The sequence below is a fragment of the Mustelus asterias genome, chromosome 16 (genome assembly GCF_964213995.1).
Source record: "Mustelus asterias chromosome 16, sMusAst1.hap1.1, whole genome shotgun sequence".
Lineage (NCBI taxonomy): Eukaryota > Metazoa > Chordata > Chondrichthyes > Carcharhiniformes > Triakidae > Mustelus > Mustelus asterias.
The window spans coordinates 37294730-37318371 of record NC_135816.1 but is presented as its reverse complement, the minus strand read 5'-3'; the positions used below and the strand labels follow the sequence as shown (position 1 = coordinate 37318371).

The 23642-nt window shown below is 46.7% G+C and overlaps 1 protein-coding gene and 1 pseudogene across 1 annotated transcript in view; one reads left to right on the top strand and one right to left on the bottom strand.

Annotated features, from left to right (window-relative positions):
- The window catches only part of spock1 (SPARC (osteonectin), cwcv and kazal like domains proteoglycan 1), a 497915-nt gene that overhangs the window by 20239 nt on the left and 454034 nt on the right, over window positions 1-23642 (bottom strand). Inside the window, exon 7 of the mRNA XM_078230923.1 lies at window positions 7137-7256. Within this exon, the coding sequence (XP_078087049.1) occupies window positions 7137-7256 (120 nt within the window). The remainder of the gene's footprint in view (window positions 1-7136; window positions 7257-23642) is intronic.
- Window positions 7813-7934, top strand: LOC144505672 (5S ribosomal RNA; annotated as a pseudogene).

Below are 23642 nucleotides of genomic sequence, written 5' to 3'. Positions count from 1 at the left end.
GAAGTCTCACAACACCGGGTTAAATTGGAAGCACGAGCTTTCAGAGCACTGCTCCTTCATTAGGTGAGTCAACTGATGAAGGAGCAGCGCTCCGAAAGTTTGTGATTCCAAATAAACCTGTTGGACTTTAACTTGGTGTTGTGAGACTCCTTACTAAATTTGATAAGGCAGAAGGATTGGATAGGCTATCTTTACTTAATGTTGATTGGGCAGTAGGACCAGGTGAGATACATCCAACGATAAGGAGAGTGCAAATTGTCCCAACACTGGCCATCATTTTACAGACTTCCTTAGACTCAGAGGAGTGGAGAATTGCAAATGTTACACCTTTGTTCAAAGTGGCTATCAAAATAAGCTCAGCAACTGTAGGCCAGTCAGCTTAACTTTGATGGTGGGGAAACTTCAAGAAACAATGATCCCGGACAAAATTAACAGTCGTATAGGCAAACGTTAGTTAATTCAGGGAAGCCAGCATGGATTGCTCAAGGAAAATCGTGTTTAACTAACTTGCTTTGTGTTTTTTTTTGAAGAGAGGGTTGATGAGGGTAATGCTTGATGTGGTGTATATGGACTTCCAAAAGGCAATTGTTACAATGCCACACAACAGGCTTGTGAGAAAAGTAATAGCTCATGGAATCAAAGCGACTGTAGCAATAATGTGGATACTGAACTGGCTGAGTGACAGGAAACAGCAAGTAGTGGTGAATGGATGTTTTTCAGGCTGAAGGAAGGTTTGTAGCAAGTTCCCCCTGGGTCAGTGTTCAGACCCTTGCTTTTCCTGATATATATTAATGACCTTGACCTAGGTGTACAGGGCACAATTTCAAAGTTTGCGGATGATACAAAATTTGGAAGCATGAGGATGATAGTGTAGAACTTCAAAAGGACATAGAAAAGTCTGTGGAATGGGTGGTTAGATGGCTGATGAAGTTCAATGCGGAGAAATGTGAAGTGATTCGTTTTGATAGGAAGAACATAGGTACACAGTATAAAACAATGGGTACAATTCTAAAAGGGATGCAGGAGCTGAAGGTCGAGTGTGTATATATGCATAAATTGCAGGGCAGGATTAGGAAGTGGTTAATAGAACATTTGGTACAGCAAAATAAAACATATGACTCCAGGATGGTGTGTTGCCTCCCTGGTGCCAGGATTAGGGATGTCACTGAATGGCTGCAGGGCATTCTGAAGGGGGAGGACAAATAGACAGAGGTTGTAGTTCACATTGGTAGCAACGGCATCAGTAGAAACAGGAATGAGGTGCTGCAGGGGAATGGGATACGGTGTGGAGGTAGAGTAGAGGGTGACGCACAGCCAAATTTAAAGGAAAAATCTAGTCAGTCTGGAAGGCAGAGTGATTATAGACAAGTTAAGGCCCAAGGGAGTAATAAGACAAGGCTGGATGGCATTTATTTTAATGCAAGGAGTTTTGCGAGTAAGGCAGATGAGTTGAGGGTGCTGATTAACACATGGTAATATGATATTACTGCTGTAACAGAGACATGTTTGAGGGAGGGGCAGACCTGGCAGCTTAATATTCTGGGGCGTAAAATCTTCAGGTGAGACGGGGGGGGTGGGGGGGCGTGTAAAAGAGGAGGAGGTGGTGTTGCAATATTGATCAAGGAGTCAATTACTGCAGTAAGGAGGGATGATACCTTAGAAGATTCATCAAATGAGACCTCAAGGGTGGAACTTAGAAACAAAAAGGGAGCAATCACATTGCTGGGAATGTACTATAGGCCCCCAAACAATCGTGGAGAGGTAGAAGGGCAGATACGTAGGCAAATCTCTGAGAATTGCAAGAGCAATGGATTAATAATAGTGGGAGATTTCAACTTCCCCGACATTAACTTGGATAGTCAAAGTGTGAAAGGCTTAGAGGGAGCAGAATTCTTAAAATGCATCCAATAAAGTTTTTTATGCCAATATATATGAAGTCCCACAAGACAGGGGACAGTGCTGGGCCTAGTTTAAGGGAATGAAGCCGGGCAAGTGGTAAAAGTTTCAGTGGGGGAGCATTTTGGTGACAGTGACCATAACTCAGTAGAATTTTAGGTCATTATGGAAAGGGACAAAGATGGGTCAGAAATAAAGGTTCTGAACTGAGGGGAGGGCCATCTTTTACAGGATAAGTCAGGATCTGGACGAAGTTAACTCAGAAAAGTTACTTGTAGGAAAATCTACATCAAAGCAGTGGGATTCATTCAAAAAGGAAATAGAGGGTGTACAGGGCCAACATGTTCCCGTGAAAGTGAAGGGTGAGAATAACAAAGCCAAAGAACCCTGGATATCAAGGAATATCCAGGGTTGGATAAGTTAAAAAAAAGGGAGGATGATGGCAGCTACGGAGAGCTCAAAACAGCAGAAGCCCTAGAGGTGAATAGAAAGTGCGGGAGGGGGTGGGGGTGGGTTACTTAAAAAATAAATGAGGAGAATGAAGAGGGGACATTGGCTGGTAAAACAAAGGATAATCCAAAGGTGTTTTGTAAGTACATTAAGGACAGGAGAATGATCAGGGAAATAGGACCCAATAGGAACTAACGTGGCAAGTTGTGTGTGGAGCGGAAGATGTAGGTGAGGTTTTAAAAGAATACTTTGCATCTGTGTTCACTGTGGAGAAGGATGATGTAGGTGTGGAAATCAGGGAGGGACATTGTGATTTACTTGAACAACTTAATATTGAGAGGGAGGTAATGGTTTCGACCAGCATAAAATTGGATAAATCCCCAGGCCCAGATGAGATGTATCCCAGGCTGCTATGTTTAAAGTTTATTTATTAGTGCCACAAATAGGCTTACATTATCACTGCAATGAAGTTACTGTGAAGGGAGGCAAGGGAGGAAATTGCAGCGGCTATATTCAAATCTTCTCTGGCCATAGGAAAAGTTTTTTTTCATCGATGCACAGCCAGCCGTTCAGACCAATGTGGAAGACATCTGTAGTGTAATGCTCACCAGTTGCACTGTTTCCATGGTGATAGACGACTGCAAAGAGCCAACCGGTTCATTGGACTTTGAAAATCTTTCACTTCACACCAGGAGAAAGGAGATCTTTGCAACTTAAAATATGGATTTGCATGTTATTTTGTAACGTGTGGTGTTTAAGTTTCTTTTTCAGCGATGCGCAGCCAGCCGGGTTCAGATCAATGTGGAACACATCTGTAGTGTAATGTCCACCAGTTGCACTGTTTCCATGGTGACAGGAAAAGTGCCAGGGGACTAAAGGACAGCTAATGCGGTACCATTATTCAAGATGTGAGGTAGGGAAAAAACAGGAAATTACAGGCCAGCAAGTCTAACTTCAGTGGTAGGAATTGGAAAAATTCTGAGGGAAAAAAATTAATCTCCACTTGGGGAGGAAAGGATTAGTCAAGGATAATCAGCATGGTTTGTCAAAGGAAGATCATGTCTTACAAATTTGATGGAACTTTACGAGCAGGTGTCTAGGTGTGTAGATGAGGGTAGTGCAGTTGATGTAGTCTACATGGACTCTTGACAAGATCCCACACAAGAGGTTGATAAAGAAGGTCAGAGCCCATGGGATCCAGGGCAATTTGGCAAATTGGATCCAAAATTGACTCAGTGGCAGAAGGCAGAGGGTGATGGTCGAAGGTTGTTTTTGTGACTGGAAGCCTGGAATCAGTGGTGTCCTGCAGGGGCCGGTGCTGGGTCCCTTTTTTGTAGTGTACATTAATGATCCGGATACGAATGTTGGAGCTATGATAAGTAAGTTCACAGATGAGACAAAAATTGGTGGTATGGTAAATAGTGAGGAGCAAAGCCTTAGATTACAGGTCGATTTGGACGGGCTGGTTAGATCGGCAGAACTGTGGCAAATGGAACTTAACCCTGAAAAGTGAAAGGTAATGCATTTTGGGAGGACTAACAAGGCATGGGAATATATAATGAATGGTCGGATCCCTAGGAGGTTCAGAGGATAAGAGGGACTTTTGTGTGCCTGTCCATAGATCATTGAAGACAGCAGGACAGGTAGATAAGGTGGTTAAGAACGCATCTGGGATATTTACCTTTATTAACCAAAACATTGATGGAGCTGTATAAAATGCTGGTTAGATGACAGCTGGAGTACTGTGTGCAATTCTGGTTGCCACACTGTAGGATGAAATGATTGCACCAGAGAAGATGCAGAGGAGATTCACCAGGATGCTGCCTGGACTGGAACGTTTCAGCTATCAAGAGACTGGGTGGTGTTGTTTTCCTTGGAGCAGAGAAGGCTGAGGGGGGGACCTGATTGAGGTGTATAAAATCATAAGGGGCAGACAAAGGATGGTTAGGAAGGAACTTTTCCCCTTAGCAGAGGGGTCAATAACCAGGGGACATAGATTTAAGTAAAGAGGCGGGAGGTTTATAAATTAAAGCATACTTGGGCAGCAGCATGCTGGCAAGGGCACCGTGGCTGGTACTTCTTTGAGTCAAATATTAAACCGAGCCCTTGACTGTCATCTCAGGAGGATGAATAAGTTTCCATTACACTCTTAAAGAGTGAGCAGGGAAATTTCATGTTGCCTTGGGCAACAGTTATCCTTCAACCAACACTGACAAAACAGAGGCGCACAGAATTTGGATATGTAGTGCCTGTTTTTTAAGCATTACGAATGGCCTTGGTGGCTCAAAATAGCACCTGCGGTACCTTCACACCTCCAGCGAGAATCATTGCCAGATGCCATATTGGTGAGGGCATTAGCCCCCGGGCAGAGAACCTCTGCTGGGAATACACAGAGTAGGCAGCTCAGGACATCAGTGTGTAACATTGATTTGATGTCAACATTGCTACTTTGGAGCTTGACACTCTAATTAATACTGTCTCCTAACCATGCACAGCTGAACTCGTGCTCAGCAGCAGGAAGCACCCCCTACCAGCGCTATCCAAAGTGATCATTAACTGTTTTCTGATTAGCTACTGATTGATTTCTGCTGGCAGTTGCTGTGATTGTACAAGTGTTAGGTGCTTTCTTTGAAGTCGCGCAAGTCTGCGGGGAGTAATTTGGCAGGTTCTGAAGCAATTTACTCTGAGTTCAAGGCTTGTGTGCACAAAACGGTTGTTCATAGACATGGGTGAATTAGTAACCCTTCCCCTTGGGATACAAAATGACTGAGAGAATGAGCAGCGGCCACTCAAAGGATGCTAGAGCAAGTTGCGAGAAAAGGGAGGCAGAGGGGGAGGAGGAGGAGGGGGGAGTTGGAGAGGGAGGAGGAGGAGAACGGGTGAGGAGGAGGGGGTAGGAGGAGGGGGAGGGAGTGGGAGGAGGGGGAAGAGGAGGAAGAGGGGAATCAGAGCGGGCGAGGGTGGGCCGTGGAAATGTCCGTTGACCTCGGGCAGGATTTTACGGTTTCGGGAACGAGTGAGGCCATAAAACTCTGCCCTTAGTGTCGAAGCTTTTCATCTTGCACTCATCAGGACAATCACAAGAATACCAATGTCAGGGGAAACAACGACCTTATACTGTACGGAAAGGGGGTGCTGCCAGTTTGGCCAGTGGACTCTGACTAGTAGAGGCATTGAGAATGCACCAGTTGATGGTGACTGACAGTTAACTGCCATGTGTTGTTTGAAAATTTAAACCAGGCAACTTGACACTGATTGGTCAAGGCATTACCCTGAGAAATAAACCCATGAATGGGTATCATTTATTTTATTTAGCTGAAACAGGGACAATGTGTACATGTTCTTTCTGAATGTAAAGAATAGGGCTACACTGCGAACCCGACACAATTTTAAATTGGTTGTCAGTGTGATTTTCAGCTCGTTCAGGATTATTTATCAAATGTTGTCCAATCACAAAATCACATCTATTGTTGGTCACTGTGTTCTGAGATAGTGCAAGCATGGGCTGGTTGGGTACAGTTTGTATCTTGCCCGTTGCGAAGAGCAGAAGGGACATGTTGTTTGATACAGTCCACCAGCTTTTGGAACATACGGCCTACAGACTTGGCATCACACTGGCACTGAAATTCATGCACTACATTACTTATTTGTGTGATTGGCAGGAACGTCTTTTTGGCTTGATGACAGCTTCCTGTTAGTGGAGTGTTGCAGCACTGCAACTGCATAGTAGCAGTGCAAAACAGCTAGCTTCACTGGGGTGGAAGTCCCGCCTTAGAGAGCTGCCAGTCAATCCGATTGGCTAGAAAGCTTGAAGTGCCAGTAGTGCCAGGTTCGAGTGGTGGCCACCAATGGGACTTCAGGCGGTCCACAAAGAGAAGGCGGTTATGGAGACTGGACTGAAGGTAAGACTGGGCTGTAGCAGGGCATGGCTGGCAGGCCCAACAAAGATTGGGGGGGGTGGGGGGGGGGGGGGGGAGCGGAGGGTTGGGGGTGGTGGGAGGTGGGGGCCAGTTTGAGAGGCCAGGGGTTGAGGGTAAAGATAGAAGTGTGACCAGGTGGGGGTTGCCTCTGATGGGCACAGGGGATCCCCACTTGCCCAACCGCAGCCCATCCAGTGAAAGCTGCTGGACTACCCACCTGGCAATGGGCCTCCCCCGCCACTGGATGAGGCACATGCAAGACCTGTAATTGACCACTTCAGGGCCTTCAACAGGCTCAAAGGCAGGCTGCTTACCCACTGCTTCCACTACATTCCATAACATTGAGACAAGTCAGGGTGAGTGGGAAGGCCACTTGTTGCATTTCACAAGCCCCTCCGCCTTCAAACCTGATGTGGAGGTGCCGGCGTTGGACTGGGGTGGGCACAGTAAGAAGTCTCATAACTGTGAGACTTCTTATTGTGCCTTCAAACCTGTGAGTGGAGAACTGTAAAACCCAGCCCAATATTTCATGCAGCTTGACTCCAGCATGTGGCCTCGTAAGAGGAATAGTTATTCCGTTTCACTTTGGAGTCAGCTCATGCTTTCACAGTTGATTTACACCACAGAAAGCCAAAAACACTTTGCAGCAACACTAAACTTGAAGTGTGAATGCATCATAACCCTCTTGGGTGTGGAACTCTCCTACTGAATGTCTGAGCATGAAAGTTGGGGGAATCCTTAATTTGAGTACAAAACTTTAAAATTCTTTATAAATCTAAAAATAGTTTGAAAGTATTGTACAGCATCTGTTTTCCTTGGTTAGCGCGTGACTTTTAGCTGTTAGGAGCTCCTGTAAAGAGGTTCACTTACTGGTCTGTTCTGATTGCTTGACTGATTTAAGTCTTAAGTCTTGGTTGGCATCAGCATGTAGAGCCCCGAACCAGTCCTTCAGTCTGGAAGCAAGATTCCTCAGTTCTTTCTCATGGCATACTGTCAAACAACAGATGAAAACAAACACAAGTTATGGAGCAGTAAAGGTGCATTATGGAGACTATATTAAAACAAATCCCTTTAGTTCACTTTGCAGCGTTGTCATAAGAACATAAGATAAAACAATAGGACCAACAGCCTCTCGATTCTGCTCAGCCATACAAGAAGCTCAGGGCTGAATATTTACATCAATAAAGGACAATAAAGGGACTCGCAATAAATGCAGGCCAGCCAGCGACGCCCATGACCCACGAATGAATTAAAAAAAACTCTGGCTGTTTTTTGTACATCAGTGTCACTTTCCTGCCCTCTTGCCTCGCTTGATTCCCTTAGTGACTAAAAATCTATTGATCTCAATCTTGACTAATTGTCAGTGAGTGAGCACCACTTCTGGGCTAGAGAATTCCAAAGATTCCCAATCCTCTGAGTGAAGAAATTTCCCCTTCCCTCAGTCCAAAATGGATGATGCTTTATCTTGAGATTATGACTCCTGTAATGACTTCAATCAGGCCATTGAGGTTGGCCTATTGGTGTACGAACTCCCTGATTAAGGATAGCCTACGGCCATACTAGTTTGAAAAAAAAGCCCGATCTCGTCTGAACTCGGAAGCTAAGCAGATTCAGGCCTGGTTAGTACTTGGATGGGAGACCGCCTGGGACTACCAGGTGCAGCAGGCTTCAGTGCAGTCGGTTTAGCTCAGTTTGCTGGACAGCTCGTTACTGATGCAAAGCAACACCAAAAGCATGGGTTCAATTCCCATACCAGCTAAGGTTATTCATGAAGGCCCTGCTCTAGGGTCCATTCATTCCTCAGAATAGATGAAGACAGCACCGGTACAACAAAAGATGTCCCTGATTAAGGATCCAATTGATGGGCCAATCAGGGAGTCTTTGCCTTGTACTTAACCCGAGTGTCAGTTCCTCTGACACCCCCGGAGTAGGGTGCAAACTGCTAGCACTCTGTGTATTGCTGTTAGAGTTTGTAAATAAAGGCATTTTGGTGAAAGGACTTCTGCCTCCAAAGATTTATTACAACTCCCAACTTCTCAAGGCCGATTTTGCCCAAATAATTTAGGCGCTGGAGAAGTAGCCACTTAAGTTGGGATCTTAAGATGCAACACCGGTTTCGCCCAACTTTAGTTCAAGTTGCCACCTTGGTATAAGAGTTAAGTACATGTCAGGAACTGCTATCTGGAGTATCATTACAGACTTGACTGACAATTAAAATGCCTGCTAACGCTAACTAAAGAGGCTTGATGGTAACATGCCATTTAATGACCTCTCCAAACAGTGATAGGTTGAACAGGAGTAATCATCATTGCTGAGAAATTTGGGTGCTACTTAGGGGCACATCATCTTTTACTGTTCACTTGCTGCTGGAGGTGTGTCACTCTAACTTATTGGATATCTTTGTTATCACCGGGAGAAAGGGTGCGCTTAGCAACCAGTATTTGCTCATGGGTCTGGAGAAAAAATGGATCATAGAATCCCTACAGTGCAGAAGGAGGCCATTCAGCCCATCGAGCCTGTACTGACAACAATCCCACCCAGGCCCAATCCCCATAACCCTAGCCTTTTACCCTGTTCAGCCCTCTAACACTAAGGGACAATTTAGCATGGCCAAATCAATCTAACCTGCACATTTTTGGACTATGGGAGGAAACTGGAGCACCTGGAGCAAACCCATTCAGACACGGGGAAAACGTGCAGACTCCACACAGTCACCCGAGGCTGGAATTGAACCTAGGTCCCCAGCGCTGTGAGGCAGCAGTGCATACCACTGTGCCACCAAGGATGCGAGGCCAGGCAGAGGAGCCTGAGCGACTGCAGGAGGGAGGAACAGGCGGGCGAGGAGGGTGGGCTGGACTGCTTCCACCCTCTTGCTCTGAACCTCCTTCAGTAGGTCCCAGCAAGAACTTGCGTGCCTGTTCACTCAGTCCCTGAGCCAGCATGTGTCAGTTATCACACTCAGTGGAAGTAGGTGATTGGAGCCAATGATAATGTGTCTATCAGTGTTTGAACCTCCTGATTTAGCCCCTCCAAGCATGTTAAAGTATGGTAATTGTCATTTAAAAATCAAAATTATGCGCTAAAACTAGACTTTTAAACAGGTACGTTTTAGTACAGCAACCAATTTGTACCCTGTTTTCACCTTCTCACTAAAATATTTTTCCTGGACACTCCAGCCAGGGAAAGCAGCCTCTCAGCATTATCCTGTCAAGCCCTCTAAGAATTTTATACGTTTTAAGGCGATTCACCTTTCACTCTTCTAAGCTCCAGAGAATATAGGTCTTTGGGGTTTCTCCAACATGAAGGGAAACCCAACACTGTATATTCAAAACTTTAACCTTCTTGCTTCTCAAAAGAAATTAGGATTTTTTCTGATGAACAAAGAAAATAAAGACGGCTGCTATAAGTCACCTGACCCCAGGGTTGACCCTCTGAATGGATGAAAATAATTATCTTTTCATCTTCAGGAATTTCACACTTCATTGTACAAACTCCTTGTAATCAATGAAAGCAGAAGAAGTGCAGATGATGGCTCTCTCATCCTGAACTATCACAAAAGAGGGAGATTGAAACTCATTATACTGAGGAGGAAGAATGGAATTCTGGCCAGGAGTGAAGAAACTGATTACTAAGCTGCAATTAACCATTGCTCGGGTCACATGGCCCAAGCTTCAGCTTATTTGGACAGTTTTAACATCACATCTTAGGGCTTCACAGTCAGTCTGCTACTTTAACATGGAACTGGTGAGTCAAAAAATGGTCTCCTCCAACCCAACTAGTCTGGCTCTGTTGGAAGATCTGATACCATCGGCTACTGAACCAAATAAATCTCTACATACCTGTTTCATCTTGCAGAATTAGCACCAACTGAAAAGTGAATGCAACAACTCCCCAATTAAACTCAAAAGCCTGCGTGGAAGAATTCATCATTGGATTCTGGAACTCATGTGAACCAATAGTGAATGAGTATGTCTATGTGGTGTATGGGGAGGGCGGGGGGGTGTGGGGTGGTGTGTCTGTGGTGCATGTGTGTATGTGTGGTGTGGTATATGTGTGTGTGTGTGGTGTGTGTGGTGTGTGGGGGCTATGGCATGTATGTGGGTATGTGCGGTGTGTGTATGTGTGCGGTGTGTGTATGTGTGCGGTGTGTGTATGTGTGCGGTGTGTGGTGTATATGTGCACGGTGTGTGTATATGTGCAGTGTGTGTATGTGCGGTGTGTTTGTGCGGTGTGTGTGTATATGTGCAGTGTGTGTGTATGTGTGCAGTGTGTGTGTATGTGTGCGGTGTGTGTGTATGTGTGGTGTGTGTGTATGTGTGCCGTGTGTGTGTATGTGTGCGGTGTGTGTGTATGTGTGCGGTGTGTGTGTATGTGTGCCGTGTGTGTGTATGTGTGCGGTGTGTGTGTATGTGTGCGGTGTGTGTGTATGTGTGCGGTGTGTGTGTATGTGTGCGGTGTGTGTGTATGTGTGCCGTGTGTGTGTATGTGTGCCGTGTGTGTGTATGTGTGCCGTGTGTGTGTATGTGTGCGGTGTGTGTGTGTATGTGTGCGGTGTGTGTGTGTATGTGCGGTGTGTGTATATGTGTGCGGTGTGTGTGTATGTGTGCCGTGTGTGTGTATGTGTGCGGTGTGTGTGTGTATGTGCGGTGTGTGTATATGTGTGCGGTGTGTGTGTATGTGTGCCGTGTGTGTGTATGTGTGCGGTGTGTGTGTGTATGTGTGCGGTGTGTGTGTGTATGTGCGGTGTGTGTGTATGTGTGCGGTGTGTGTGTATGTGTGCCGTGTGTGTGTATGTGTGCGGTGTGTGTGTGTATGTGTGCGGTGTGTGTGTGTATGTGCGGTGTGTGTATATGTGTGCGGTGTGTGTGTATGTGTGCCGTGTGTGTGTATGTGTGCGGTGTGTGTGTATGTGTGCGGTGTGTGTGTATGTGTGCCGTGTGTGTGTATGTGTGCGGTGTGTGTGTATATGTGTGCGGTGTGTGTGTATATGTGCGGTGTGTGTATATGTGCAGTGTGTGTATGTGCGGTGTGTGTGTATGTGCACGGTGTGTGTGCGGTGTGTGTATGTGTGTGGTGTGTGTGTGTGTATATGTGTGGTGTATGTGCACGGTGTATGTGTGCGGGAGTGTATATGTACGGTGTGTGTGTATATGTGTGCGGGAGTGTATATGTACGGTGTGTGTGTATGTGTGCGGTGTGTGTATGTTCACGGTGTGTGTGTATATGTGTGCGGTGTGTGTATGTGTGCAGTGTCTGTGTAACTGTACCCTGTGTCCGAGTTAATTCGAGCTCGAATTTGCTGTGGATTATCAGTAAAATTGGATCACAAAATCCCTGAGGGATTGAGAAAACGTGTCACTGCCTACAAATTCAAAATACCTTCTGCTTGCAGATAGGTGGTAAGAGAAAATCAATGCAGTTAGACTGTCTCTCTCTCTGTCTCTCCTATCTGTAGCAGACACATTGTACTCAATCTCTCATCAGAGGTTAGCCCTCTCATCCCAGGGATCAATCTCTTGTCAAAGCTGTGCACAGAATCACAGAGACAACACCAACCTGTACATCACAACCCAATCTACCGAGGAATGGCAACATCATTGGACTGTTGCTCTGCCCGTGCTTACGCCCAACTCGATGCCGCTTTGCGTTTCTTGCAATGCCTTCTGAGCTTGGCTCTCCCAGAAATGTGGAACACAGCATCTCTCAGAGATCTCTGTGGCAGCAGATCAGAGTCGGGACACTCCCGCTTTTTAGCTGTTGTATAGCAAGTGTAAAGATCCAATTTGATGTTAGTGAATGGGTAAATGTGTGAGTGGATGAATGAGTGAATAGGTGAATGGATGAGGTGGTTTGGTCGGGTGGTGGGTCAGGTAAGTGGGTAGAATGGGTGAGGCAAATGTGTAGGGTGGTAGGTGGATATGATGGTGTGGGTGAGGTGGGCGAGATAGTGGGTGAGTTGGGAGGTGAGGAGCCTGGAATGGCAGGTAGCAGGGTGAGGTGTCAGGTGGGTAGGTGTAAGGTGGGGGTAGGGTGGCAGATGGGGTAGGGTGGCAGATGGGTAAGGTGGCATGTGGATGAGGTAGGCAGGTGGGTAGTCAGATCAAGAGGGCGAGTCAGGTTGGGGGCTAATCAGGTTTGGTCGGGGATAGCATAGTAGGGAGGGGTGGTTGGATTTGGTTACAAGGTAGTTGAGGGTTGATCAGGGGATGATCAGGATTCAGGAGGTGGTCACAATGTTGGGTGAACGAAAGGGTGTAGTCAGTTTGGGCTGACGTGTAAGTATGTTGGGGGGATGGTGGGGAGGGGTCAGAGGTCAATGTGTGCGATTGAGTGCCTGTTGTTAGACTGGGAATGAGACAACTATTTTTCCCTCCAACATTTCCTGGGTAACCTTTCAGGTGAAGTACATTGGAACTGAGCTTAAAGTCAGACACATTTGCGGAGGGTCTCGGAGAGCAGCGGAATTGACCATCAGAAGTTGAAATTTCCCGGACAAGCCGCACTCCCGTGGGGTCCTGACTCTATCCGGTCTCCAACAATCCGGAGAAGTTTCGGTGTATCTGTTGGCCCATGCATTTGTTATCTGGATAACGTGTGATGATATTTCCAAACTCGTAGTGACTGCATGATTCCCATAAACGCCACACAAAATTCCCAGTGAACATGATGGTGTCCTGTGTGTTGCTAGACCCCGTGATCTGAACTCTCAAAACAGGCAGTCATGACTCTAAATAGCTAACGGGATTCTGAGTGCCACATGGGAACCCAAGTAAGACAATTGCATGGCAGAAGATACACAGCATGTTTCATTAATTGTTCTGAACAACAATTAGCGCCTTTAATATAATAGAATGTCCCTGGGTTCTTAAATTGAAGACCTAATAACTTCCTTATGCAAATTAATTTAACAGATTACCCACTGAAACATTATGAAAATAATCGCTCCCTGCCCTCTCCCATCCAGCCCTTTTTTGCTATTTTGCACAGCAAAAATCAGAGAGAGCTAAAGTCCTGAGGGAGAACTTCCACCTTTTATAGAATTATTTAGGTATTGTGTCATAGGTTTACTACAAAGATCACTTTTAATAGTCATGTAATTAAGACTGTTACAAGTGAGAAACATGACGCGACAAGTTTCCCTCTGAAATATTCTTCAGTGCAAACTCATGAATTAACATTTCAAAAACATGATTATGGACAATATCATTTGGGCACTGCAGCAGTTACATGTTTGTAAGGTAGCTAATATAAAGCAAGAACAAAGAACAAAGAAAAGTACAGCACAGGAACAGCCCTTCTGCCCTCCAAGCATGTGCTGATCATGATGCCCTAACTCAAAAAAACCTTTTGCTCTTACTCGGTCGTTTTCCCTCTAGTTCCTCCCTATTCATGTACCCATCCAGATACCTCTTAAATGTTGCTAATGTGCCTGCTTCCACCACATTCCCTGCTAGCACGTTCCAGGCACCCACCACTCGCTGCATGAAAAACATCCCTCCCCCCGTACATCCCCCTTAAATTTTCCCCCTCTCACCTTGAACCTGTGCCCCCTTGTAATTGACACTTCCACCCTTGGAAAAAGCCTCTAACTATCCACCCTGTCTATGCCTCTCATCATTTGTAGACCTCTATCAGGTCTCCCCCCAGTCTCCATCTTTCCAGTGAAAACAATCCTAGTTTATTCAACCTCGCCTCATAGCCAACACCCTCGAGACCAGGCAGCATCCTGGTGAAGTTCTTAGCACTCTCTCCAGAGCTTCCACATCCTTCTGATGATGTGGTGACCAGAACTGCACACAATACTCCAAATGCGGCCTAACCAAGGATATCCAGCTGCAACATGTTTTTCAAACTGGAGGCCTGTGACAAGTGGTGTGCCTCAGGGATCAGTGCTGGGTCCACTGTTATTTGTCATTTATATTAATGATTTGGATGAGAATATAGCAGGCATGGTTAGTAAGTTTGCAGATGACACTAAGATTGGTGGCATAGTGGACAGTGAAGAAAGTTATCTCCAATTGCAACGGGATCTTGATCAATTGGGCCAGTGGGTTGATGAATGGCAGATGGAGTTTAATTTAGACAAATGCGAGGTGATGCATTTTGGTAGATTGAACCAGGGCAGGACTTACTCAGTTAATGGTAGGATGTTGGGGAGAGTTACAGAACAAAACGATCTTGGGGTACATGTTCATAGCTCCTTGAAAGTGGAGTCACAGGTGGACAGAGTGGTGAAGAAGGCATTCAGCATGCTTGGTTTCATCGGACAGAACATTGAATACAGGAGTTGGAATGTCTTGTTGAAGTTGTACAAAACATTGGTAGGGCCACATTTGGAATACTGTGTGCAATTCTGGTCACCCTATTATAGAAAGGATATTATTAAACTAGAAAGAGTGCAGAAAAGATTTACTAGGATGCTACCAGGACTTGATGGATAAGGAGAGGCTGGATAGACTGAGACTTTTTTCTCTGGAGCGTAGGAGGCTGAGGGATGATCTTATAGAGGTCTATAAAATAATGAGGGGCACAGATCAGCTAGATAGTCAATATCTTTTCCCAAAGGTAGGGGAGTCTAAAATTAGAGGGCATAGGTTTAAGGTGAGAGGGGAGAGATACAAAAGTGTCCAGAGGGGCAATTTTTTCACACAGAGAGTGCTGAGTGTCTGGAACAAGCTGCCAGAGGTAGTAGTAGAGGCGCGTACAATTTTGTCTTTTAAAAAGCATTTAGATAGTTACATGGGTGTAGAGGGATATGGGCCAAATGCTGGCAATTGGGATTAGCTTAGGGGTTTAAAAAAAAAAGGGCGGCATGGACAAGTTGGGCCGAAGGGCCTGTTTCCATGCTGTAACACCTCTACGACTCTATGACTCTATGACATGATTTCCCACTCCTGCACTCAATGCCCCAGCTGATGAAGGCAAGCATGCCATATGCTTTCTTAATCACCTTGGCCACCTGTGTTGCCACTTTTAGGGAACTGTGGACCTGCACGCCCAGATCTCACTGCAGGTTAATGTTCCTAAGGGTTCTGCCAATATAATTCATATCTAAATTTGATCCTTCAAAATGCATCACCTCACATTTGTCTGGATTAAACTCCATCTGCTATTTCTCTGCCCAAGTCTCCAATCTATCTACATCCTGTTGTATCCTCTGACAATCCTCGGCACTATCAGCAACTCTGCCAATCTTCGTGTCATCTGCAATTTACTTATCACTCACTTTTTCCTCCAGATCATTTATATATACTACAAACAGAGGTCCCAGCATTGATTCCTGCAGAACACCACTAGCTACAGATCTCCACTCTGAAAAACACCCTTCCACCACTGCGCTCTGTCTTCTATAGCCAAGCCAGTTCTGTATCCATCGAGCCACTCCACCCTGAACCCCAAGTGATTTTAGTTTTTGTACCAGTCTGTCGTGTGGGATTTTGTCAAAGCCTTACTAAAGTCCATATAAACTACACCCATAGCCCTTCCCTCATCAACTTTCTTTGTCATCTCTTCAAAAAACTCAATCAACTTGGTGAGACATGACCGTCCCCATACAAAACCATGCTGCTTTTCATTAACCAGTTCATTTTCCTCCAAATGTGCATATATCCTGTCCCTCAATATCTTTTCCAAAAGCTTCCCCACCACTGATGTCAGGCTCACCGGCCTATAATTTGCTGGATTATCCCTGCTTCCTTTCTTAAACAAGGAACAACATTGGCTATTCTCCAATCCTCTGGATCCTCGCCTGTGGTCAAAGAGGATGTGAAGATATCTGTTTAGGCCCCAGCTATTTCTCACCTTGCCTCCCACAGTAACCTGGGATAGATCCCATCTGGCCCCAGGGACTTGTCTACCTCAATGCAATTTAGGATACTCAACACTTCCTCGTTTGATTATATTGACGTTCACAAGAGCATTCACACACCTATCCCTGACCTCAACATCCGTCATGTCCTTCTCCTTGGTGAATACCGATACAAGTACTCAATTAGGATCTCACCCACTTCCTGTGGTTCCACGCATAACTTCCTTCCATTGTCCTTGAGTGGGCCTACTCTTTCCCTTGCTACCCTCTTGCTCCTAATATAGGCATTAAAAGCCTTGGGGTTCTCCTTGACCCTATTTGCCCCTTTTGGCCCTCCTAATTCCATGTTTATGTTCCTTCCTACATTTGCTGCACTCCTCAAGGGCTTCCCGCCCGAGATCAACGGACCTTTCCATGGTCCGCCCCTTGCCCGCTACGATTCCTGTGGTGGGCGGAATGGGGAAATTTGCTCCCAAGTATCACAAAAGCAGATGCAAGAGTATCCCACGGCCAACTCCACACAAAACCCAGAGCACCACTGAACAGTGAGAAGATCTGACATAACCAGCTATCACGCGGTGCCTATGGCCTGCTAACTTCCAGCCACGCTGAATCTATCAATAAACAATCAGACGTTCTGAAGCCCTGTACTCCAAGAAGAAAGTTGATCTCTTGAATAAGGGTCAGCATGCTACAGGCTGTCTCCAGAGTTCTTCTTTCAAGAAGACTACAAATCTTCATATGCGCTCTGTGGGAGTGATATGTCTTCCAGCAGCTCTGCAAATTATTTTTCTCTCATACAGCGAGGCAAAATAAATCTGTTTCAACCACAGATAATTGAGGACAATTTTGAATTTGCATTATTCCACTTAATAGTTACATCCAAAATATTATACTACAAAATTTTTTATGTTTGAGGCATGTCTGGGCATTTCAGTTTGTGATGTGGCTCCCACCCACAAAATCCCAAGATACATTGTTACAAATATCAGCAAACTACTCATAAATTATTTGTTTCAGAAAAATACTTAGGTTGAGTCGTATTAATTCTTCTTCAGTTCTCTGTCTGAGGGCTGGGCCAAATCACAGTGCCAAAGCTTCCTGAGTACAGTAAGGAAACAGGTCCCAAATTCATCCCAGCCAGAACAGAGAATTAATGCCATGCTGTTAACACCAATCTGATCCATGCTGGCCGTCCAGTCAACTGATCCAACCAGCACTCCACGGAGTCTGAGTTGCCGTGGCAACATAGAGTTTTACATACACGTCGCTGTCCTGGAGCTATGGATCATGATTGTAGGTAAGATGTGAAGGTTAGGTGGATTGGCCATGCTAAATTGCCCCTTAGCGTCCAACGATGTGGAGGATGTGTAGGATTAGTCATGGTAACTACACGGGGTTACGGGGATAGGAGGGAGGGGAGGGCCTGGGTGGGATGCTCTTTCAGAGAGCTGGTGCAAACCCGATGAGCCCAATGGCCTTTTTCTGCACTGTAGGGGTTCCATGGATTCTACAGGCTCCAATTTCTTAGCATCAGATGGCTGACCAGGAATCTCTCCCACCTTTTACCTTCTGTCATTGTCGTATGTAATTGAAAGGATTTATAAGTTGATACGTCAACTGTTTGATCTCATCATGAATGCACCTTCTTTCACCATCAAGTCCTGGATTGGGACTTGAACCCGGAGCTTCTGGCTCAGAGGCTGGGATTCTACCCAATGTGCCACAGGACCTTCTCTACATTAATTATCCAGAAGTAAAAATAAAGTTCATTGAAATGGGAATGAAAGAAAATCGGAAAGAGGGAAGTTAAGAAAAGACCATTTAGCTTTGAAATTTAGAATGTAAAGGGTTGAATTTCGGTGAGATTTCCCTATTCATCTCCAGTAACCTGCACCCAACAGTTACAATGTATGTCATTTTCTGGAGCTTCTGTGGCTTTCCTCCCAGAGGTTTGACAACACTAAAATTCATTGAAGTTTTTGGGTCAATATTACGGTAATTATGCTATTGGCAATTGAATGCTTCTCTTATGATAAGTTCAGGATTTATTTGTTTCCCAAAGAGCAGGCAACCCAGGAAAAATAAGCATTCCTGGACCTGCCAGCAGTCTAAGAGTCATCCTCAGATATTTATGACAGTCGTTTAGAACAAGATGTTATGATCCCTGAGGGGACCTATAACTTTTAGCCATAGACTTGAATACCTAGTAAACAACTTAAACGAATTGCACCAGGAGATTTCACATTTTAAGACATTTACTAGAATAAACTAACTAAAAGCACAAAGGCTAAATAGTGTTTAACAGCCAAATATAGAATACCACAGAAAAAATATCCCCCTTTAATTTTCAACATGACCAAAAACTCCTTGCTATTGTTACATCTTATGGCCCACTCTCTGCAGAATTTCAGTTTTTACAGGAACCCAGACCAATATCATTCCGAGCTTCTCTGGATTTTGTTGAATCATAACATTAAGTGACCATCAGAAGAGGCTTCTCTCCGTTTTGGGAGAAGTTCTGAACTGAATACCAGCAATAAAGTTCACTCAGGTGATTTTCTCCCTCCTGGCCATGCCAGGATGGATCTTCTGGATTCATTCGATTGCCATAGGATGTGTTTCGTTCACCATAGATCATCTTTCCTGCCTCGTCTCTGCTTGGTAGTTTTTACAGAGAACCCATAGCCCTATTCACTCTGCTCACCACATCAACTGCAGCCTTTCTCTCTCTATGAGACCTGTCTCTCATTTTATGTCCAAAAACTTGGATAATGAAAGTCCAGAACAACTGCTCTTGCCTGTGATTTCAGGTGTGAATATTTTACACTTTGTTCTCAATAAATTTCAACCTGGGCCACCCTGTCCCCATCGCAACCAAGTCAACAAGTTGTTGGGCAGATCACATAGCCCTTTTCACTATCCCATTTTACCTTAACTTTAAGAGACAGTTTAAAACAGAACAATCTTTTCAACTTTGCATTCATAACCAAGGTTATTCGTCCACACTAAGATAAAATTGACTGCATCATACCTTTGAATTGTAGATTCAGTGAATAGAAAGCATAAATTCAGTAGATCAAATTATTCCTGGAACTGTTAGAATGTCAAGGTAACCAGCAAATAAATATGAAAATGCCATCGTAGACAGCCCCTAGATATCCCATTGTAATCCTCAATGTTCTCATTTCTGAATATGAATGAACAGAACTCAACTAACGTGCTCAGCCTATAACAGCCATTTCTTAGAAACATACAATCCCTACAGTTCAGAAGGAGGCCATTCGGCTCATCGAGTCTGCACCGGCTCTCCAACACAGCATTTACTCACGCCCTATCATCGTAATCCCATGTATTTATCCCGCTAATCCCCTTGACCTACACATCTTGGGACACTAAGGGCAATTTAGCATGGCCAATCCACCTAACTTGCACATTTTTGGGCTGTGGAAGTGATGCACCTCAATGAGCACCCGGAAACAAGGCTTTAGAACTGAAGGCTTTAATACATTAACAATGAAACTACTAACACAAATTCACCCGTTCAGACTGAAGGGGTCCTGCCGGAGCAGGGGGTCTTATACCCTGCCACCGGAGGCGGGACCCCACTGGAGTGTGCCATGATAACACCCAGGACAGGTAAACACCCTATCCCAACAACATAGTACAACCCCCATAACAACAACACCCTAGCCCAACAGTAATACAATAACAACCCCAGTGGTGAACCAACGATGGTTCACCACATTCACCCCTCCTTTAGGAACCAAAGGTGGCGGGGTGGATGAAAACAGACAATGACAAAAAAAATAACAGGATTCACAAGTCCAGACGGTCTGGAGGACCACACCGACGCTGCGATCTTCTCAACAACGGTTGCGAAACCGGAGCAGGTGCTTGCGGTGGCTCTCTCAAAACAACATCTGGCTGTCCCCTCAAAGACTCCCGGGCCGGCCGGCCCTGATGAGGCGATGGTGTAGGGGATCCTGGAACGTTTGGTGGTGGTGGTGATGATGGTGGCGCCGATCTCCGAGTCTCAGGCAAGCTGTACATGGGAGTAAAAGTGTTATGCACTGGTCCCGGTGCTGACCGCGCCACGTCTGGGGAAGTAATGAGGAGTAGTGGATCTGTGACTGGGGGAATAGGAGCGACAGGAGTTGCTACGTCCCCTGCGGGCGCCAGGTCTCTAATGGAGACAGTGTCCTCTCGCCCGTCAGGATATGCCACATAGGCATACTGAGGGTTGGCGTGGAGGAGTTGGACCGGTTCGACCAAGGGGTCGGACTTGCGAGCCCTCACATGGCGCCGCAGAAGGACGGGTCCTGGGTACGTCAACCAGGCTGGCAATGAGGTCCCCGAGGACGACTTCCGAGGGAATGAGAACATCCTCTCGTGGGGAGTAGCATTGGTTGCCGTACACAGGAGGGAGCGGATAGAATGGAGCGCAGTTGGAAGGACCTCCTGCCACCGGGAGACTGGAAGGCCCTTGGATTTCAGTGCCAGTAGGACAGCCTTCCAGACTGTAGCATTCTCCCTTTCCACCTGTCCATTACCCCTAGGGTTGTAGCTCGTGGTTCTACTAGAGGCAATCCCGAATGAGAGCAGGAATTGCCTCAAGTCGTTGCTCATGAACGACGAGCCCCTGTCGCTATGAATATAGCAGGGGTACCCGAACAGGGTAAAAAGCTCACTGAATGCCTTGATGACGGTGGCAGTCGACGTGTCCGCACAGGGGAAAACAAACGGAAACCGGGAAAATTCGTCTATTATGTTAAGAAAATAGACATTCCGATCCGTTGAGGGAAGGGGGCCCTTAAAATCTACACTCAGCCTCTCAAAAGGGCGAGTGGCCTTGACCAAATGTGCCCGGTCTGGTCGATAAAAGTGTGGTTTGCATTCTGCGCAAATCCGACAACTTCTAGTAACTGACCTGACCTCCTCCACCGAGTAGGGTAGGTTGCGGGCTTTTATGAAGTGGTAGAGTCTGGTGACTCCAGGATGACACAGATCATTGTGGAGAGCCTTCAAGCGGTCCTCCTGCATGATGGCGCATGTTCCGCGCGAGAGGGCATCCGAGGGCTCATTGAGCTTCCCTGGATGATACATAATATCGTAATTATAGGTGGAGAGCTCAATTCTCCACCGCAAGATCTTATCGTTCTTGATCTTGCCCCTCTGCGTGTTACTGAACATAAACGCCACGGATCGTTGATCCGTGATCAGGGTGAACCGCTTACCTGCCAGGTAATGGCGCCAGTGTCTGACTGCCTCCACAATGGCCTGAGCCACCTTTTCCACCGCTGAGTGCCGAATCTCTGGGCCTTGAAGGGTGCGGGAAAAAAACGCGACGGGCCTGCCTGCCTGGTTTAGTGTGGCGGCTAGGGCGAAGTCCGATGCATCACTCTCCACCTGGAAAGGGATGGATTCATCCACCGCGTGCATCGTGGCTTTCGAGATGTCGCTTTTCAAAACCTTGAAGGCCAATTGGGCCTCCGGCGTAAGTGGGAAGGTCGTGGACTTAATGAGCGGACGAGCTTTGTCCGCGTAGTTGGGGACCCACTGTGCATAATACGAAAAGAACCCGAGGCATCTCCTCAGTGCTTTCGTGCTAGCGGGCAAGGGAAGTTCAGTGAGTGGGCGCATACGGTCTGGATCAGGGCCAATGACCCCGTTTTCCACCACGTATCCGAGGATGGCTAACCTATGCGTACGGAATACGCACTTCTCCCTGTTATAGGTCAGATTCAGGCGAGATGCAGTGCGTAGAAAGTGTTGGAGATTCGTGTCGTGGTCCTGCTGGTCATGGCCGCAGATGGTGACGTTATCCAGGTACGGGAAGGTAGCCCGCAACCCGTTCTGGTCCACCATTCGGTCCATAGCACGCTGGAAGACCGAGACCCCATTGGTGACACCAAATGGAACCCTGAGGAATTGGTATAGACGACCATCCGCCTCAAAAGCCGTATATTGTCGGTCCTCTGGGCGGATGGGGAGTTGATGGTAGGCGGACTTAAGGTCTATGGTAGAAAACACTCGGTACTGCGCAATCTGATTGACCATATCAGAAATGCGCGGGAGAGGATACGCATCCAGCTGCGTGTATCTATTAATGGTCTGACTATAGTCGATGACCATCCGAGGTTTGTTCCCGCTTTTGACTACCACGACCTGCGCTCTCCACGGACTAGCACTGGCCTGTATGATCCCTTCCTTGAGGAGCCGCTGAACCTCAGATCTAATAAAGATCCGGTCCTCAGCGCTGTAACGCCTACTTTTAGTAGCGATGGGCTTGCAGCCAGGTACCAGATTTTTAAAAAGGGATGGTGTCGTGATCTTCAGGGTGGATAGATTGCACGCGGGGCGCTTTGGGCAATTTGGAGGCTGCGGCTGGTTCCCTACTGCCAGTGAAGGGAGTGGCCCACCGTACTGTAGGATCACACTCCTCATGTGGGCCATAAAGTTTAGTCCGAGGAGAATTGGCGCGCAAAGGTGAGGTAGCACAAGGAGCCTGTATTGCTCGTAAACTGTGCCCTGTACCTCAAGAGTTACCATACATTGTCCTTGGATCGGTACAGACCGGGACTGTGATGCCATGGAAATTGTCTGTTTGGCAGGGAGAACCCGGAGTCCACACCTTTTAGCAGTTTCAGGGTGTATGAAACTTTCGGTGCTCCCACTGTCAAACAGACAATTTACAGTTCTGCCACTAACCTTTACCTCCATCATGGAATGTTCCAGTCTGTAATGCCTGGTCTGATCCAGAGAGATCGACGCCACCGTTGGCCCCTGGGTGTCACTGCATGCTGCCAATGTGGATGCTGAGGACCCCTGCTGGTCGCTGCTGCATGCTGCCGATGTGGATGCTGAGGACCCCTGCTGGTCGCTCCTAGTCGTCGTGGACCATGATGGCCGCCCCCATGAATCGCATGTGGCCGAGGGCTCCAAGCGCAGCGACTCCTGGTGGTCTTCCTCCTCCTCTGTCTGCCACGATGGCGCCGTCCTGAGATCGCACGTGGTCGGACCTCGTGGGTACTGCAGCGCCGAAAGAGATGGTCTCCGTTCTGGAGGGTTACAAGCTGCACTGCCGTTTTTAGGTTTGGACCTGCAGACTTTGCCGTAGTGGCCTTTTTTACCGCACTGGCTGCAGATTGCCGTTCTTGCCGGACACTGTTGCCGTGGATGCTTGGCCCCACCGCAAAAATAGCATCGCTGGCCACCTGGAGCTGCCGCCGTCGTCGAATCGATCTGGGAGCGCGGGTTCGCGGGGCGAGGAGGGAGCAGAGCTTGCTCCAACCACGTTGACTGCACGTGGTCCTCGGGGTACAGCGCCAAGCTCTTCGACGCCGCCTCCAACCTCACGGCCATCCCCATTGCCTGGGTCAAGTTGAGTTTCCCCTTTTCTAATAATTTAAGTCTGATGTACGAGGACCCTACCCCTGCTACGAACGCGTCTCGGGCGAGGTCTTGCATGTACTGCTCGGCGGAGACATCCTTACAGTCACAACCCCTGGCAAGCTGCAGGAGTTCATTGGCGTAGTCTTCTATGGTCTCGCCCGACTGCCGACGTC